This window comes from Lissotriton helveticus, chromosome 6 (genome assembly GCF_964261635.1).
Source record: "Lissotriton helveticus chromosome 6, aLisHel1.1, whole genome shotgun sequence".
Classification (NCBI taxonomy): Eukaryota; Metazoa; Chordata; class Amphibia; order Caudata; family Salamandridae; genus Lissotriton; species Lissotriton helveticus.
The window spans coordinates 1,496,806,739-1,496,827,505 of record NC_136067.1 but is presented as its reverse complement, the minus strand read 5'-3'; the positions used below and the strand labels follow the sequence as shown (position 1 = coordinate 1,496,827,505).

The 20,767-nt window shown below is 48.7% G+C and overlaps 1 protein-coding gene across 2 annotated transcripts in view; it reads right to left on the bottom strand.

Moving 5' to 3' along the window:
• The window catches only part of USP34 (ubiquitin specific peptidase 34), a 2,681,755-nt gene that overhangs the window by 102,862 nt on the left and 2,558,126 nt on the right, over window positions 1-20,767 (bottom strand). For both annotated transcript variants that reach the window (XM_078649291.1, XM_078649292.1), the window contains exons 76-77: window positions 3,260-3,400; window positions 3,024-3,167 (exon numbers count right to left, since the gene is read on the bottom strand). In XM_078649291.1, the coding sequence (XP_078505417.1) occupies window positions 3,024-3,167; window positions 3,260-3,400 (285 nt within the window). The remainder of the gene's footprint in view (window positions 1-3,023; window positions 3,168-3,259; window positions 3,401-20,767) is intronic.

Genomic DNA, 20,767 nt, shown 5'->3' with positions numbered 1-20,767 from the left:
TCGAAAAATTATCGAAAATCGATCAAAAAGTTAGTAAAAAATTGACTAGGGTTACTGCTTTTTCCAGATCTGCGCTTGCTGGCGCGGAAAAAAGAAGAACTGACGTCAGCACGCGGAGGCGGCGTCTAAGTACTCCGACGACATCATCACGGCGCCCACGACGCCGACGACGGACGCGGAGCCGCAGACGACGCCTACCGACGCGCAAGGGTACTGCTACGCAAAAGTTTCCGGATCCAGTCTGACGCCTGGGGATATTCTAAGGTAAGGAATCTAATACTAACGTGTCTCTTTCAGATATGTTGGTTACTGCTTTACCCGGTTAAAGTTAAACAGAGCCTCAGCATCACAAAATGGATGCTGCTGCCACAGACACGAGTCTGACCTCCTGTAGCTGGGGGAAACTCCAGCAAGGGAGGCCTGGACAATAGGTTTCCTGTCGAGGGAGGTGCCAGCACCTCCCCAGACAGTCAGTAGTGTATTGGGGCAGGGGGGTTAAATGGAAAGATGCTTTTCCAGACACTGCCTGGGGCACACAAGGTGCTCAATGCATAGCCTGGTTCAAACCAGTTGCTGGGGCACTCAAGCCCCAGCTCTGGCGCAAAACTGGACAAAGGGAAAGGGGTGTAACCACCCCTTCCCAGGTTCAACCCATAGGAGGGACCTAGCAGATAATCCAGCCCCTTAGTTTGGTATAAAGTTAGGAGCTGTGTCTAGAGACATCAGATTACCCTGGAAAGCAACTACGATACAGAACTCTTGGACTTCGACATTCTATGTTGACTAGAAGACTGAAGAAGATCTCCCTTGTGGTCAAGGAGTGACCACCCTGTTCAAACAGGCACCAGCAGTAACTTGCCGGTTTGCTTTGTCGACGCTCCAGCAGGAACCCGACGACTCAGCAACTCAGAAACTGGACTTCTAGACTTCTCCGACTTCGATGCACATCCATAGCAAAGCTGAGACCCATGGCGGACACGAGAGACGTGGGACCGGTTATCCTGGACTACCTGCATTTTGCTAATTGTGCAACGACCGAGGCACCCTCGCAGTTGTGCATTGGGGTACGAGAAGCCCCAGACCCGAGCAGCATCTGCACCAGAGCTCAGCCCTCCACACTCCACGAGTGCTGCGTGGGGCCCGCTCCTGCATTTCAGCTCGATGCGTCTTCCCGGTTGCTAGTCCGTTGGCTAGTGAGCCCCCTGAAGACGATCCTTTGAATTTTCAATGCTTGCCTGGTTGCTCTGGGCTTGCTCCAGCTTCCTTCCAAAAGAGAAGCGCCTCAGACCTTGCTGGTCTGACCTGAAGCCAATCTTCACTTCCTACGTGGGCTGCGGTTGCCAAGGCTTGTTAGGTCCAATCCGGATACCGACACCGCAGTCAACTAGAGCCTTCGTGGGACAGCTCAACTCCAGCTCCTGGTAGTCGTCGACGCCTCCTAGTCCTCGTGCCTGCAGAGACAAGCTTCACCTCTTCACCTGTTTGCATCGCGACATCACCTGGTTCCATCCTGGCTCCTTCCTGGTCACTGGCTAGAGACCCAGACTCTGTCCCCTGTGCTTTCAGGTTCTTCACAGCTTCGATCCACTCTTGGATCCACCCGGACACTCTTCCTTCGGCCGCCTGCAGCACTTCCTTTACAGGTCTCCGTTGAAAGCATTGACGAAACCCGACACGAAAAGACACCTATGCACCTGGCTTCCCTGGGTGAGGTAACTCGAGTACTACGGTGCTCCCGTGGGTGTTGACTATCCAAGTGTCCTAGTTTAAAGGGGTATTATCGTAGTCCACTCGGAAGTGCCCTTAATCTTTAACTTTGTGATTCCTTCGTTCCCCATTGTAAGTCGATGGTAACTTGCGTCTGTGTTCCCACACTGCACGCGTCTCCCGTAGGTCTCCTACTTCCAAACCCTTGGTTCTGTAGTGTAGCCCCAGCGATTCCCTAGGCCCTAGGCCTATTCACCTTTCCTGAAGTGGCTCTTATACCACTTACTTAGTATATGGTTCGTGAGGCCCCTAGGGCACAATTGTATTTGTGCAACTTATAGTATGCTTAATGAGTAACTTGTAACGAATCTCGAACTCTGAACTCATAAAGAGTGCAGAGGGGTTGTGTTAGTAATAAATACATATATATTTGATATATACCTTGTGTGGTGTCCTTTTATTTGGTATTCAAGGGATTATATATGGTAAAACAGCTGGCTTCACATGCTCTCTGAAGTTTCAGCCTAAGACTGCTTTGTCCATGCTACCACTAGGATAGCTGGTCTATAAGGTTGACTTTACAACCATCACCATAAGGGTCGTTTGGACTGGTGCAAGGTGCCCACTAGAATAGTGGACATCATATACCAGGCCAACTTCTCACACTGGCGATCACGACGCCGACAACGGATGCCTACCGACGCGCAGGGGTCCTGCTACGCTAAACTTTCCAGATCCAGTCCGACGCCTGGGGATATTCTAAGGTAAGGAATCTAACACTAACCTGTTTCTTCAGATATGTAGTATAACATTTTCTGACTGGAGTAAGAGTACATTTTAATGTATCATTCGGAAAAACCCCAGCTTCAAAATTCTCGTGGCTGCAAAGAATTTCAAAAAGTAGTATTTAACTGAACGTTATATTTACCAATATCAAATTAGAAAAACAAAAATCCAAAACAGCCGTACTGCAGTTTACAGCGTCTCAAAATGCCTCATGAAATAACAATTTGGATCTTAGTATTTAACTGGATAAAAATGATCTCTTCTTACATTCTGAAATAGTTCAAGTGTGGTACAATGCAACATTGAGCACATACTACTGTACAAGATTAGAACAGGTCTCCTCAACCAGTGAGCACATGCTTGTGGTTTTAGTAAAAGATGTAGGAGATTATAGAAACAACACAGTATAGGTACAGGAAATGAATATCATCTACGACCCTTATGCATGTAGTGATAGCAAGTCAGAGACAAAGAAATAAGCATGCTTGGAAATTACCATTGGGCCATTAAAGACATATATGTTATCCTACCCCATTTAAAGTAGTGCTGGTCTTGGAGATGTCCCCTCGGTTGGTGAAATCCGATTCTAAAGTTTGATACTGATTTATGAGGTTGGTGATAAGGGTATTGATGAGACTGGTACAATTTGTTTCTGAAAACACTTGGCCTTGAACCTGAGGGAAAAGCATGACATCTTATAGAAGACTATGATTTCCAAAAAATAGCCTTACCAGGCTGATAAATTACATATAAGAAGCAAACCTACCTTTTGAAGGAATTGTGTCAGGAATGTGTACACAACATTATTGTTAAGAAATAGCCTTTCATCCATCAAAATACATTTTATGTACTCTGCAAACACGGGATCTTCGCACAGCAGCTTAATGCAGTTCTTCGACATGTTGGACTAATAGAAATTAGAGAAAAACACAACTGAAATCAACCACTATCATACTTGCTTAACATTAAACCCTGCAGAAAAATGTGTAAAGAAGCCTGCAGTGAACAAGTGCACATACATCATAGGATAATAATGTACTATTAATCTAACATACTCTTGTCAAATTTGCAGCTTCATTTTGCTCTGTTTAGCTCTGAATTCGACAGGTTACTTACGTTTGGTAAAGGTCTTTAAGACGGATAGGATAGATTTGTGCAGATTTTTTATGCAAACCTATTTCAGGCACCCAAGCTTTTGTAAGAGAATCACCAGAACAACTGAAAGCGAGACATTAGTCATACGCTTTTTACAGGTAAAGGAGAGGACTTCTATCCCAAGATTCCTTACCTTTTCAATAGATACCAAAGTAGTATTTTTTGGGAGGAGGGCTGTGCATGGACTCAAACCAGAAAATCCTACAGGACAGAGCGGGTAAAGTGCCCTTCCCACCAGACTTGGCTGTCCAGACAATGGTTCTTTATGAACATACAGATGGATGCCCACAAAGCTGCCTGGCAGATGTGTAGGACAGGGAATCTGCATGCTAACACAGTGGTAGTAGTTTTAACCCCATGGGGAATGGGCAAACAGTCCTTACGGAGGCTGCTTCTTTGCCAGTGCGTGGCAGATCTTAATGCAGAGCATGATCCAGTGCGAAATGGTGTGCTTCTGCACAGCCTTGACTTGTTTTCTTGCTCCGGCGAACCCCTCATAGACCTGATTGTCCACCCCGTGGTCTATGGTACCATCAATGTAGAAAGTGAGTTCTCTCTTTTGGGCTCCAAGTGATGGAGTCTCTGGAGCGGTGATGGAGGGATGAAACAGAGCATACAATCTCAGCAGGGTGATGGTTTGACCGACATGGAATGGCGTCACAACCTTTGCCAGGAAGGATGTCCACAGAACCAATATGTCAGCGAAGAAGGCAGTGTAAGGTGGATTAATACCAAGTGCCTGAACCTCACAAACTGTACGGAGGTGAAGGCAATCAAGAACACAGTTTTAATGGTGAGAAGCCTCAAAACGCAGCTGTGGAGCGGAGGCTCAAAACTGGCTTGACAGAGCAGCTCCAGCCGAACAACCACAGCAAGAACGTGGCTCATGGAGGGAAAACAGGGCCGCATGGCCCGGGTCCGCGGCGTACAGATCAGAAGTGAACGCGCAGAGCCAGCGTTCGCGGCGCTCGAGATCGGCTAGCCCCCGGGGGGATACTCTCCGGGACACTGCTGCACGTTGACGACGACCACCACGAGACTAGATCCTGCTGAACTGTAACGTATATTGCACTTATGGGGAACACGAACTTGTGACTCTATTTGGGGGCGGCGTTTACATCTGCCCAGCGTCTCCATTACTGTTTTGCTATGCCATGAGTGCTCCACAGCTGAGGGGACTATGCTAGCGCGGGGGCAGTGCCGGCTGGAGTCGGGGCCGGCGCACGTTTCCCCTTAAGGCGTTTCTTCGGGAGAGGCGGTTTTCCTCACTCCCGGGTTGGGGTCGGGCGAAAGGCGCTCTGCTAATTGGGGTAGTGGGTAGTTCGAAAGCTACGGAGCAGGGTGGGGGGGAGGATTGTTGCTGGGGGGGGGGATGGTGAGTCCCGTTGGACTAGGAAGGAACATTGAGGTTTGGTTGTTTGGGGCTAGGGGGTTGCGGGGGGGGGGGAAATGGAAGGGGGAGGACGGGTGGGGGGTAGGGGAAGGGGGGGATGTTTGGATTGGTTACACCGGAAATGTTTGCTTATTCCTATGGACATTGTGGTTGGGGATGGGGGGGTCGGGGGAGGATTTGGAGTTGGGGGGGAACTGTTTTCCTGCTTTCCCTCCCATAGGGGCAGCTGCTGGTTGGGGGGGATTTCAACGCGGTAGTTTCCGGGACCCTAGATAGGCACCCTCCCAGAGACATACCCCAAGGGCGGAGATGGCTGGGGGACTTCCTTGAGACATTTGGTCCCACCGATGTCTGGCGTCTTGCACACCTGACAGACCAACAATATACCTTCTTCTCGGGCCACATCGCTCCTTCTACCGATTGGACTACATCCTTACCCCCCTACACCGAGACACGACACGTCACGCATCTGGCGAGGGGCATCTCGGACCATTCTCCGGTCTTAGCCCACCTCACCGTCGGGAATAGACGGGAAGGATGCATCGCGCCTATCAATGCGTGGTATCTTCGTAATGAAGACCTCCGTAAGGTGCTCACCCTCTCGATGGAGCGCTATTTCAAAAACAACGACGGATCGGTGGACTCTGCTGTGGTGCTGTGGGAAGCCTTTAAAACCGTCCTCAGAGGAGAGGCCCTCTCGGCAATTGCCGGCCGGCGTAAAGAAAGAGAGGCGCAGATGGCAATTGTTGAGACTGACCTCAAGGCTCTAGAGGAGGCGGCGCGCACGGATGGAGCGCCTGGGACGCACCATCGGAAGCTCCTCAAGACCGCAAAGTACCAGGCCCTTGCGACAGAGGCGGCAAAGACAGTGGCAAGAACCAGGGAGGGCAGGAATTACGACCAGGGCGATAAGGCGGGTAAGCTTATTGCTTGGCTCGACAAAAAGCAACAAGCAAATAAAGTGGTGGCTGAGCTCCAGACATCCGCGCGCACCACGGTCACTGAACACCTTGAGATTGCCGCTGAATTTGCTCGTCATTTCCAAACAGTGTATAGCAGGGGATCTGATCGCCCGGAGGAAGACTCAGTTGCACTACTGGCTGACATTCGGATGCCGGCCCTATCAGACGTAGAGCGAGAAACCCTGGAGGAGCCGCTCAGCACAACAGAGCTGGAGCGGGCTATTAGGGATCTCGGCCCGGTAAGGCGCATGGGCCCAATGCTCTACAAGCTCAAGCCGGATGGCCTCAGTCCCTACCTCAAATGTTCGACGAAGTTAAATCCAAAGGGGTACTGCCCTGCGATCAACATTTGGCCATCCCGAAGAAAGGGAAACCCAGAGACTCCTGTGCCTCATATAGGCCAATCTCCCTGTTAAATGCAGAGCCCAAAATACTGGCAAAAGTCTTGGCCAATAGGCTCCAGCCGGTCCTCACCACACTGGTCCATCCGGACCAATCGGGCTTTATGCCCCACCGGAGCACAGCACTCAATCTCCGTCGACTTAATGGCGTGATGCCATACGATCCGTGAAGAAGCGGTAGTGGTCTTGCTTGATGCCACTATGGCTTTCGATACTCTTGAATGGCCATATATGATAGCGTTCCTTCGCAAAATGGGATTTGGCCCAAGTTTTATTTCATGGTTGAAGCTCCTGTACGTGGAGCCCCTGGCCCAGGTGGTCGTTAACAACAAAGTCTCTCAGGCTTTCACCCTTGAGAGGAGAACGCGCCAGGGATGCCCGCTCTCGCCCCTTCTATTTGCCTTATCCCTGGAGCCACTGGCCGCCTGGATTAGACAGGACGTGTCTCTGAGGAGGCTTCGGTGGGCGGACTGCTGGGAGGACAGGATCTCACTATACGCCGATGACATCCTACTTTATCTCTCACGACCTCGGAGGTCCCTAATTGTAGCGCTTGATTGTGAGAAGTTGGCCTGATATATGATGCTCACTAGTTTTGTGATCACCTTGTATCAGTCCAAACAACCCTTATGGTGATTGGTTGTAAGTCAACCTTATAGACCAGCTATCCAAATGGTAGCATGGACAAAGCAGTCTTAGGCTAAACTCTTTTGGCATGTGAAGCCAGCTGTTTTACCACAATATAACCCCTTGAATACCAGATGAAAGGACACCACACAGGTTGTTATGAAAATAAACAGTATATTTATTAATAACAACACCTCTGAACTCTTTATGAGGTCAGAGGGCTAAGCACATGACAATCTCTTACGAAAAACACTACAAGTTGCACGAAATTACAATGGTGCCCTAGGGTCACGACAAACCATATACTAAGTAAGTGGAATGTGAAAGTCGATAAAAGGAATGGAGCTGTCCAGAGGATGTAGGATCGATGGGACCACGCTACACTAACTTCAGGTAAGTAATAGGAGGCCCACAGAACGCATGTGCAGAGTGTGAACTCACACGCGAGATGCGTAACAACGTCTATGGACAGTACAGTTCAAGTTAAAGGTGAATACTGACAATCCTGACTAGGTAGGACTAAAACGACTGTGGAACTGGACACTAGGACAGTTAAACTACCCTGAGCGCCGAAATGCTCTTGTTACCTCACCCACGGGCCGTGGGCGCATAGGTGTCAAAGATGTAGGTTGAGGTCGGAGAGGTCTGGGAATCCGGGTCTCGTCGGGCTCTGAAGTCTGGATCCTCGAGGGAAGACGACAAAGTGAAGCCGCTGGATGCTTGATGGTGCCTGCAGTTGCAGGGTGGACACTCCTTGTCCACAAGGGAGATTCTTCAGTCTTCTGTGGAGCAGAACGTCGAAGGCCAGAGTTTCTTCTTGTTGAATAGTTCAGGATAATCTAATTTGGAATGGGACCAGCTCCTACCTTTATTCTACTAAAGGGGGCTGCACTACTGACTAGGTCCCTCCCCTGGGTGGGACCAGGAAGGGGGGTGGCTACACCCCCTATCCTTTGTCCGGTTTCCCGCCATAGCTGGGGCAGGGATGCCCCAGCAACTGGTTTGAACCGGTGTATGCACAGGGCACCTTGTGTGCCCCAGGCATGTCTCATTCCTTTCAGGCCTCCCTACCTCAATACACAAAATCCTGTCTGGGGTGGTGCTAGCACCTCCCAAGGCAGGAAACCCTTTGTCCAGGCCATCCTCGCTGGAAGGACTCCCAGCAGCAGGAGGTCAGACTTGTGTCTGTGGTGGCAGCATCCATTTTGTGATGCTGAGGCTCGAGTTAACTTTAACCGGGGTTCACAGTTACATACATGTCGTGTCCCTCTAGAAGGGTGGAATGCTACCCCCGTCGCCAGAATTGGCGAGGGGGTAGTATTCCAAATCGTATGACACCTTACTCGACATGTTTTGATAATGTTATACCAGAGTTAGCATTTAACCGCGAGGTTGATAATGCACTTAAGAGTATATGGTATAGCGTTATCATGGAACAGCTATTAGGACTTGGTTCCGCAAGCTGCAACCGGGCTCAGCTCATGCCAGAGCACCATCTCACATAATTCCAAGCACTCTGCCTTCAGGATTGATAAGGCCTTCCATAGGAGTGACTGATAGGAATATATGTGTCCATTTTAGGGTTAGATATAGGTATACTATATCTACAGCAAAGGGTGTTTACACCACCTTGCCCCAGCTGTCATGCAGCCAGTTGTGTCAGATTTAGATGGCCAGCCAGGGGTGGCATAATACATGATTCAGCCCCTGGTAGGCCATGGGTACACCTATGCCCTGGGTACAATGACTGATAAGGTGGCCCAGTACCAATTGGTAAATGCACCTAAAGTACATGGATGTCAATTTAGAGAGAGAACAGCTAGGCTGTGGGTCTGATTAGCAGGCCCACAGCCAGGGAAAGTCGTAAACCAGTGAAGCAAAAAGCAAAAATCTGGAGTGACCATAGGATTGCAGACCCCACTCTCCTACATTGACATCTTCACTAACTTCGGTAGGAACTCCGGATACAGTATCAACTGGAGTAAATCACTCCTATATCTCCTCCACGGTGGCCCCCGGTGCTGCCACGGGATTGCCCCATTAAGGTGGTCACTGAAGGCTTCACATACCTGGGAGTTTTTATTTCCAAGGACAAGACCGCCATGTACGAGAAGAACCTCCTTCCGCCCCTCCGGCGGCTTAAACGTGACTCCGCTACTTGGCAAAGGCTCCCAGTGTCCGCGCTAGGCCGGGCGGCACTTTTTAAAATGATGGCGCTGCCGTGATTCCTATACGCCCTGCAAAATTATCCCGATCTTGTACCACCGTCGTACTTTGCAGCGGTGGAGGCGGCGCAGTGAGATCTCCTATGGTCCGGCACTCCCAGGATAGCATTGCAAAAACTAACACTTGGAAGGTACGATGGGGGGATCGCACTCCCTGACATTCGTAGGTATTACTGGGCCGCACACCTCTCGGCTATTAATCAGGGCACGTACTGCGACGGCAATGATCCTGGGTATGGAATGGATAGGTGGCTCCTCCCAGGTGGGAACTTTGAAGTGGCACTTTATTCCAGGCTGCCAGATACGAACTCACCAGGGCGACTCGTCACTCGGTACAGCTCTGGCACATTGTCCAACGCAAAATGGGCTGGCTTAATACGCTCACTATGGTCACCCCACTCTGGGCCTCTGAGCGACTAGGCCACCTGGGTCGCACCAAGGGGTTCCGAAACTGGGACCTCATCGGTATCTCACAGGTCAAAGATCTCTGGGGCTCTGGCGGGATCAAATCCTTCGCATCTTTACAGGACATGTTTGACCTCGCACAAACGGAGTATTTCAGATACTTGCAGGTCAGACACTCCCTCCAACAAAACATTCCACACGGTACGACTCCCCCGCATGCCTCCCCCCTGGAGGATAGGCTGTTAGACGGTCACATGCAGGAACACGCAATCGCCCTCACATATAAAAAATTGATCAATAACCTCCCCGACTTACTCCTGGGCCTAAAAGGGAAGTGGGAGGCGGATGGGTTGGAGATCGATGAGGAGGAATGGAGGAGTGCGCTGGCCGCCCCTAAGGAGGTGGCTATATCTTCCAGGTTAAGCTCATCCAACTCAAAATACTACACAGAGTATATATTTCCTGCACCAGGCTGAAAATGATGGGTAGGAGCGAGGAAGATTTTTGTAGGAGGGGGTACGGGATGGTCGGCTCCTTTTTTCACATGGTGTGGGAGTGCCCAATACTGCAGGTCTACTGGAAAAGAGTGATACGCTGTATGCAGGACGTGTGGGGGTAGAGTTGCGCCTTGAGGCGAAAAGATGCCTATTGAACATTTGGGAGCCAACGGACCTACAAGCGAAGGGGAGGCTCTGGGTAACGCTTGGACAGACGGTGGCGAAGCGTAACATTGCAAGACACTGGGGGGCAATTCCGCCTCCAAAACTCACTGAGTGGAAAAGAGACATGGATTGGTGCATGCTACAAGAAAAAACGGTGTATACGGCACGGGGTGCCCGCAAAAATGGGGGGCGGTTTGGTCTATATGGAATGATTACAGAGGCCATATCTGTGAGCCCCCTCAGCCTAGACGGAAAGTACTTGAGGTAGACGTGTAAATTATAAACTGCTTTACTTTCTCTCTGCCATGGAACTGATGTAATGATGTGAACCCTGTACAATCTCTGGTGCGACTGTGTAACCCTTATGTGCGACTTTGTTGACCGCTTTCTGGTCCTTAAGCTTTAATAACAAGATTTAAAAAAAAAAAAAAGATGATTCAACAACAGGAAAATCCTTACCAACCTTGTCTGTTGACGTACAACATGGCAGTGGTGTTGCCCGTGAGCACCTGAACTAGCCTCCCTCTGACGGATGGCAGGAAGCCTTTCAGCTGCTAACAGATGGCCCTCCACTTCAGGCGGTTGATATAGAGCTGGGACTCTATGGAGACCAGAAGCTTCTGATCTGCACCTCTCTCAGATGCCAACCCCAACCCAGAAGCGGTGCATCGGTCATCACAATCAGCTCTGAATGGGGAAGGGAGAGTGGTCTGCTGCTGACCCAATCGGGGTCCAGTAGCTTCTACTGCATATGTTTCACAGTTTTCTCTGAAATCTGGGCACAATCAGAGAGTCCTCATGATGTTGGGCCCACTGGGACTTCAGATCCCACTGCAAAGCCTGCATATGCCACCTGGCAGGCTCGCCTAGTATGATGAAGGAGGCCATAAGCCAACCTCATGAAAATCCAGGACAGCGAATGAAAGATCAGGATCATAGTCTGAATGTGCCGAGGGCAAGGCATGAAACCGAACTGTGTCCAGAATGGCTCCAATGAAAGAGAGCGTCTGAAGAGTTAGGTGCAATTTCGGCATGTTGATAGTGAACCCCAAAGATGACAGGAGGTTTGATGTAGTCTGGAGGTGGTTGAGGAAGGCCTGGGGCAAGCTTGCCTTCAACAGCCAGTCGTCAAGGTAGGGGAAGACTGGCATCAATGTCCTATGAAGGTGTGCTGCCACCACCGCCAATAATTTCGTGAACACCCGAGGGGCGCTGGTGAGACCGAAGGGGAACACAGCAAACTGAATATGTTCTTCTTCCACCACAAACCGCAGGTAGCGCCAAAGGCTGGCAGAACAGGTATATGCAAATAGGTGTCCTGCAGGTCAAACGCTACCATCCAGTCTCCGGGGTAGAGGGCAGACAATACCTGGAACAGGGTGAGCATTTTGAAATTCTTCTTCCAGGGACCTCAGTTTTTCTTTGGCACTAGAACGTTTTAGGAATAGCAACCATGCCAAACTTCTAGCACGGGTACCCTCTCGACAGCCCTTTTGGCCCAAAGGGCTGGCACTTGCAAAATAAGGAGATGGTCCCCCATCAGTTGCTGTGGTGACTGTGAGGCTTGATGGGGAAGAAGAAAAGGGTAGAGCATAACCATTTCGGATAATTTGCAGTACTCGTCTGTGGGATGTGATATCCTGCGTACACGGATAGAATCAGTGGAATCTGCTTACCACAGGGTGGCTGTGACCAAGTAAGGGTAATCAAAAGAGGCTTGACTGGTGGGACTGCTGTGGGGGGAGGGGGAGGTGGGCTGAAGGGAACAATAACCTAGGATTTAGGGGCAGTGGACACCACGCCTCTCCTGTAAAACTGCTGGGTTCCCTGCTGGGAGGTACAGGCTGGTGGTAAGGAATGCCTTGTCTGAAGCCACAAAAGGAATGCTTACAGTGCTTCTTGAAAGGCTGGGTAAAAGGGCCAAAGGAGCAAGTGGCAGCCTTATTTTCCTTGAAGTATTCTAGGGCAGAATCAGCCTTGTCCTCGAATAGATGAGTCCCCTCGAAGTGCATGTCCATTAGGGAGGTCTTGATATCACCCGAGAACCCAGATGAACATAGCCACAAATGGCAACACAGATGCCTATAACCCTCCAGACAGTCAGTGGTGTCCATGAATTGTGAACTGACCATCCTGAATGGTCTTTGAATGAACAGGGAAAAAGTCTTCAAGAGCACCTCGGAGGCCATGAGCCACGAGGGCATGAGTGTAGCGACCTAGTGAGCAGGAAGAATTAATGGACCGAATGGACTTTACCAAATGTCTCCACTTGCTTTGATGTATTATCAGGGGGAGTGGTAGGAACATTTTTGGGTTGGTCTGGCAGGTGGAGGTCTGCACCACAAGACTCTCAGATCGAGAGTGCTGCGACAAAAAGGTAGGGGTCGCCTGGAGCAGGGCGAAAAATTCTGGCAATTTCAGCTGGAAGCTGGTACAAGGCTCAGCCCAGGCTCCTGATAGGGTATCTGTCAAGGCCTCATTAAAAGGTAGGTGAGCCTTAATAGCAGTCTGGTCAGGCTTCAGGACTTCTGCTGTCAGGACACTGGATTTCCATAGTCGGGAGCCGGAGGTCAAAGACTTAAGCTGCCCTATGCATACCCATGACTTAGGAAGCAGATTCTTCTGAACCGGCTCAGGTGTCCAGCCCACTAGCATCTTGCAAGTTCTCATAGCCATTGTTATAGGCATAGGGCTGAGTGAACTCATCTCCATGGTCAGGATCGTTGTCAGAGTCTCTGCCAAAAAGAGAATGTAAAGAGTGTTGCCTACCTGTTGGTAAGCCAAGATCAGAAACCTCGGTCAGATGTGGTTGGGACGTTGGTCTTACTCAAACTGGCATGCATCGAAAAATGCATTCCGGGCCTCTTCTTCAACCGGCAAAGTAAGTATAGGCGTACCAAGGCCTGGATTGGGTATGGGCGATGAGGTGGATGTTGGTACTGGCGCCGAGGGCGAACACGACGGCAGGAATCCAGTGGTAGGCCTCTTGGCTCCATGGGGCCCAAAGGCGCACCAGAGGTAGTCGGTAGAGATCCAAAGAGCAGGAGCATAGCGGAGCAAAACTCTTGGATTTGGCACAGCAGGACTAAAAGCCCCGGAAACTTGAGTTATGCTGGAAACAGCTGTGGAATCAGCTCCGAAGTCGGCTGACTTTGGGAGTGGGAACTTGACGAACAAGTTATTAACCTTCGGTTACGATTTACAAACAGAACCTGGAGAAATTTTTTCTTAGCAGTACCCCTGCACATCAGTAGGTGGCGTCTGTTGACTCCGCGTCAGTCGTCGGCGTCCCCGGGATGACGTTGCGGTGTCTACTTAAATGCCACCCCTGCACGCGGACGTCAGTTCTGAAACAGCTTTCCACGCCAGAAGCGCAGAGCCATGCAAGACACTGACCACTGGTGCACAAAACTAGGGCCCTGAAAGGGAGTCCCTATCCCTAGAAGTCCGTTGGCAGAAAGGGGAGGGTGGGGCAGTAAGGAATCTATAACTACATATGTCTCTTACAGACACATTGTTACTGAAGGTAAGTAACTTGTTGATCTGAAAGATTCTGTAGTTATAGATTCCTTACCTTAGAATAGAACCCCAGCAATACCCTATCTCGGAAGAGACGAGACCCATCAAAGGGCATGTCCATAAGGTTGTGTTGGACATCCCCAGAGAAGCCAGACATTCTCAGCCAGGCATAGCACCTAATGTCCCACAGTCGAGGAAATCGTTCTGCCTAGCGAGTCAGTCGTGTCAAGGCCACAGCAAACGGCAAACTTTGCTGCTTCCCTCCCATCTGCAACAGCTTGGGAGAGAACAGCCCAGTGTCCTCCGAGACTTGTGGGAGCACTTGCGCAACTGTCTCCCACAGTGAATGGGAGTAACAGCCCAAGAGACATGCAGTGTTTACAGACCACAATGCTAGACTGGAAGAAAATATGTTCTTACCAAAGCTGTAAGCAAGTAGGATCTGCTTCTTATAGTTACCCCCACTTTTTGCTGAAGTTTCACTGCTTTCGACTTAGACTGGCTGGGATCCTGATATCCAGGACCCCAGCCTAGTTGCTTTCTCCTCTAAATTGATTGCATGTACTTTAGGTACACTCCAGATTGGATTCTGGGGTACCCTTACAAGTCCCTAGTATATGGTGTACTATGTACTAAGGGCATAGGTACCCCAGAGGCCTCCCAGGGGCAGCAGCATGTATTGTGCCACCCGTGAGAGACCACTCAAACTGACACCACAGGTCTGCTACTGCAACGTGTGTAAGGTGGTGGATGCACCACTTACTTCGATCTAGGTTCACTATAACTACCTTATAACACTGCATATATAAACCTATCAGTCACCCCTATGGCAGGCATTATTGATCCTGAAGGCAGGGTGCTGGGTTTTATGTGAGAGGGTGCCCATGCATGAGCAGAGCCCCTCTGCAGCCTTCGAAACCTATTCTCCGGGGTTGTTCTGTGATGCAGCCAACCATATACTCTTAAGTGCATTATAACCTCGCGGTAAATGCTAACTTTAAAACCTCTGCATGGAAACATGTTGTGTTTGGTGTCAAGACCTTGGAATCATACCTCCACACAAGTAACTGGTGTGGGAGGTATGATTCCACCCTCCTAGAGGGAGAAATATGACAACACCGGTAAACCCAGTACCAGCTTTCTCGACCCTGGCATCACAAGATGGATGCTGCCTGCCACAGACCCGCGTCTGCCCTCCTTTTGCTGAGCCAAACTCAAGCAAGGGAAGGCATGATAATAGTGTTCCTGTCACAAGGAGGTGTAACACCCTCCCAGACAGGACTTAGTGTATTGGGGCTGGGTGGGTGCACTCAGAGTGCTTTGATGTCAGCACTGGGGGCCCATTTGGTGTCCCTGTGCATAGTCCATCTCAAACCGGTTGCAGGAGCCATTGGCTCCCGCTCTACCATTCCTATGTGACTCAGAGTATATCCATCCGTATCCCTTCCCTATGTATATAGAGAACTCTAATCACTAGTATATGCATTAGACCTTTGTACTCTCTACCATTCCTATGTGACTCTTAGAGCATATCCATTCGTATCCCTTCCCTATGTATATAGAGATAACTCTAATCACTAGTATATGCTGTAGACCTTTGTACTCTCTACCATTCCTATGTGACTCTTAGAGTATATCCATTTGTATCTCTTCCTTGAGTGACTCTACTATTTGTACATCTGCAATTTCTCTTTTTGTTTGTATCTCTTCCTTATGTGACTTTGCATCTTGTACATTTGCAATTTTTTCGGTTTGTATCTTTTATTTAACGCATGTAATCCTAAGTCCTTATGTTTTGCAACTGTTTCTTATGTAAAGCGCTCTGACACCTTCGAGTAAAGTTCGCGCAATATAAAATCGCATTAAATAAAATAAAAATAAACGACATGGGTGTAACCACCCCTCTGTCCTGACCCTCCCATAGGTGGGTCCCCAGAGTTTGTCCCACCCCTTCCTTGAGTATAAAGTAGGAACCCCTGACTTTAGATTTACTTGGACGAAACTCTGCTACAGAAATCAAGTACTTCGACTATCTACACTACGATAGATGACTGAAGAATCTCCCTTGGAGTAAAGGAGTTACTCCCCTGCTAAGCAGGCACTAAGGCCGCTTCTGACTGGTTTGCATCTTCGAAGTTCCTGAGGACTCCGAAGATTTCTGCAACACAAGAGTTGGGTTTCCATGTGTCTCTGAGGTCGACTAGTGCTCTCAGCAATCTTGAGACCCGCAGCCCTAGTGGGGAGCGTGCAACCTGAACTCCCGGACACCGTGTCTATTTGCAGCAGCATAGGCTTTTGCGGCGATCCCCAAGGCTGTGCTTTGGGCTACTTGTAGTCCTGACACCGAGCAGTGTTTCCACAGAAGATTACCGGCCTACACTCCACGAGAGTTCTGTGGGCTGATATTTTGTGATTCCTCTTGAGGTCCCTTCGCGATCCCTGGTCCGTTGGCCTGTGGGTCCCTGTGAAGGGAACTTTAACTTTCCGTGGGCTTCCTGGTTGCTCCAGACGAACAAGTTACTTACCTTCGGTAACGCTTTTTCTGGTGGATACAGTATCTGCCTGTGGATTCCTCACCTTGTGAATATCCCCCTGCGTCAGCAACGTTCGGAAAATTCTTTCGTAGCACGCCGGCTTGGACGACGTCATAGGAGCACGGCATCGCGCGCGACTCCGACTGACGTCACTGATTCCTTATTAGGCCTACGTCGGCGTGATTACATCAGTTCTGCCCTTTTTTCAGTGCCTTCGAGGCACCCGGACGGACCAATGACAGTAGATATATACATACACAGTGTACACAGTACATAATATCCAAAATTACACACATAGTGTGTAGACAATGTATGAAAAACAATATATATATATATACACATATAAACACATTTAAATATTGTCATAAACTCAGGTATAGAAGAGTGGACAACGGGGAGACGGGTGGGCATGTGAGGAATCCACAGGCAGATACTGTATCCACCAGAAAAAGCGTTACCGAAGGTAAGTAACTTGTTCTTCTGATGAATACATCTGCCAGTGGATTCCTCACCTTGTGAATAGAGTCCCACAGCAATCCCCACTCCCGGAGGAGGGTGTCCACTCTCCTATACCAGAAAATCCTGGAGGACAGAACGCGCAAAGTGGCCGTCCCTCCTCACTTCGGAATCTAAGCAGTAATGCTTCGCGAAAGTGTGGAGGGAAGCCCAAGTCGCAGCTCTACAAATGTCCTCTACAGGTACACCCCTAGACAAAGCAGATGTAGAAGACTTTGCTCTAGTGGAGTGAGCTCTTATACCCTCTGGAGGCTCCTTACCCGCCAGGGAGTAGCAGATCTTGATGCATAGTATAATCCATCTTGAAAGTGTGCGCTTGTGCACAGCTCTTCCTTTTCTGCAGCCAGCAAATCCAACAAAGAGCTGGTCATCCACTCGACAGTCTCTTGTCCTATCCAGATAAAAGCTCACCGCCCTCTTAGGGTCCAGGCGGTGAAGTCTCTCCTCCTCCTTGGAAGGGTGAGGGGGAGGATAGAAGGTAGGTAGGGTAATGGAGTGGGAATAGTAATTTTAACCCCTACGCTATCCAACGCTTTCCCTACTGTTTCACTCTCTGGAGTGGGAATAGTATTTTTAACCCCTACACTATCAAACGCTTTCCCTACTGTTGCACTCACTGGAGTGGGAATAGTAATTTTAACCCCTACGCTATCCAACGCTTTCCCTACTGTTGCACTCACTGCAGTGGGAATAGTAATTTTTACCCCTACGCTATTTCCCTACTGTTGCACTCACTGGAGTGGGAATAGTAATTTTTACCCCTACACTATCAACGCTTTCCCTACTGTTGCAATCACTGGAGTGGGAATAGTAATTTTTACCCCAACGCGATCCAACGCTTTCCCTACTGTTGCACTCTCTGGAGTGGAAATAGTAATTTCTACCCTATTGCTATCCAACGCTTTCCCTACTGTTGCACTCTCTGGAGTGGGAATAGTAATTTTTACCCCTACGCTATCCAACGCTTTCTCTACTGTTGCACTCATTGGAGTGGGAATAGTAAATTTTACCCCTACGCTATCCAACGCTTTCCCTATTGTTGCACTCTCTGGAGTGGGAATAGTAATTTTTACCCTTACGCTATCCAACGCTTTCCCTACTGTTGCAATCTCTGGAGTGGGAATAGTAATTTTTACCCTCCCGCTATCCAATGCTTTTCCCTACTGTTGCATTCTCTGAAGTGGGAATAGTAATTGTAACCCCTACGCTATCCAACGCTTTCCCTACTGTTGCACTCTCTGGAGTGGGAATAGTAATTTGTACCCTCCCGCTATCCAACGCTTTCCCTATTGTTGCACTCTCAGGAGTGGGAATAGTAATTTTTACCCCTACGCTATCCAACGCTTTCCCTACTGTTGCATTCTCTGGAGAGGGAATAGTAATTTTTACCCTCCCGCTATCCAATGCTTTCCCTACTGTTGCATTCTCTGGAGTGAGAATAGTAATTTTAACCCCTGCGCTATCCAAGGCTTTCCCTACTGTTGCACTCACTGGAGTGGGAATAGTAATTTTTACCCCTACGCTATCCAACGCTTTCCCTACTGTTGCACTCAATGGAGTGGGAATAGTAATTTTTACCCCTACGCTATCCATCGCTTTCCCTACTGTTGCACTCACTGGAGTGGGAATAGTAATTTTTACCCTCCCGCTATCCAACGCTTTACCTACTGTTGCACTCTCTGGAGTGGGAATAGTAATTTTAACCCCTGCGCTATCCAACGCTTTCCCTACTGTTGCACTCTCTGGAGTGGGAATAGTAATTTTAACCCCTACGCTATCCAACGCTTTCCCTACTGTTGCACTCTCTGGAGTGGGAATAGTAATTTTAACCCCTACGCTATCCAACGCTTTCCCTACTGTTGCACTCTCTGGAATGGGAATAGTAATTTTTACCCCACGCTATCCAACGCTTTCCCTACTGTTGCACTCTCTGGAGTGGGAATAGTAATTTTTACCCCTACGCTATCCAACGCTTTCCCTACTGTTGCATTCACTGGAGTGGTAATAGTAAATGTTACCCTTTTTGCTACGGTATAAATGTTTTATATTTTTTATTAATATTATGGTCATATATATATATATATATATATATATGTATTAATAAATCAATTTGTATGTTTATTTTTTTAACTTACATTAATTATTTATTAATTTTAAGTTTAAGTATTTTAAGTATATTTAAGTTAATTATATTTATTATTTCATTCATTTTTAATTACTTTAAAGCATTTTAAAAAATTCGATATTTTGACTAACTATATTTTTTACATCGATATTTTTGATTAAATATTTTTGTACTTACCTGTTTGGAGATAGGAAGTCGATATTTTGGCATTCTATATTTTTTACTCGATAATATGGCATTTTTGCCATCGATATTGTTTCAGTGATTCAAAGCATGGATATAACGACCCAGCAAACAAGTGGCATTTGTAGATTTTAGGGCCATACTGCCTGACAAAAACACTTTTTTTGCATTTTGGTCCTGCTTTTTGGAATCCTTATCACCAAGTACCTGGAGAAAAGCACCTGCAGATCTTTTAGAGCAGGAAGCTTGTACTACCAAACTCTCCGGTAAGGGATGAGTAGACAAAAATTCAGGGTTGCCAGAAGCCACTCTATAACGCCTTGCAACGGCCTTAAAAATTGCAGGAGCCGTAAGTGGTCTATTCCATACCTCCAAGATGGGATCCGTTAGAGCCTTAGTAAAAGGAAGTATAGGCTCAACTACAGATGACGGAGAATGGAGGACTTCAGTCAGAATGTTCGACTTATACTCAACAGACAGCAAAGTCAAATTCAATAAATCTGCAGCCTTTTTAATTACCACATGGTAGGGAGCCACATCTTTAGAAGGAGCATCAGAAACTGTGGCCAACTCCCAATCAGGAGACAGTTCTAGACCACTTGCATCTCGAAGATCGTCAAAATAATCATCCTGATCTTGAAGCTCACCTTCTTCAATTTCAGCTTCCCCATAACTCTTCTCCTCCAAAAGGCGCTGTGCTTTACGCCTCGACCACTCCATTCGAACCGACGTCGTCAGATCCAGTATCGACTCTGAAGGAGCCGGAGTCGAATGTGGAGCTGGAGCCGGCGTCGAATGAACTGGAACCGGCGTCAAACAAGGAGCTAGAGCCGGCGTCGAACTTCAAACTGGATCTCGAGGTCGTTCCGGAGCCGGTGAAGCCGTAAACGGTGTCAATGACTTCGGCGGCGCCGAGAGATGCCAAGACGGAGCTGGAGCTGGCATAAACGGCAAGAATGGTGCCGGAGCATAGGCTTGGGGAACCCCCAAATTGTATGCCAAAGGACCCATGGGACCAGCCGGTGCTCCAGAGGGGTACATGGCTCTCGCATAAACACCATACATGGCGTTTGAAAAAATGCGAAGGGTCCTGTCCTGGACCTGGAAAAAGAGGGTACAAACCCACCGGCTGCTCCTGAGGAGGCTGCACCGGAGTCGACTCCTCTTGCTCCTCTTATTCCTCGGGTTGGTGAACCGGAGTCGTCGAACCCTGAGCAACAGGAACTTCTTCCTCCTCATGTCCTGAAGACTGAGACGGATCCGGAGACGGATTCAACTCCGAAGCCGGTGAATGCTCCCATGACTTCAAAGGCGAGGCCCCACCTTCAGGATCCTGAACTGGAGAAGGAGATACAATATCCTTTCAATGCCTTCAAGAAGACGACTTTGTCTTCGAGTCCGATTCCTTACTGGAATGGTGCCTTGAACTATGCTTCCTTTTCTTATGCTTCTTCTTAGATGACCTGGAAGCATGTCCCGAAGTCGACTTCGAAGCCGACCTCGACTTTGACTTCAGGCGTCTCGATCTCGACCTCAAACTGTTTCTGGCATCCTTACCCTTCAATTT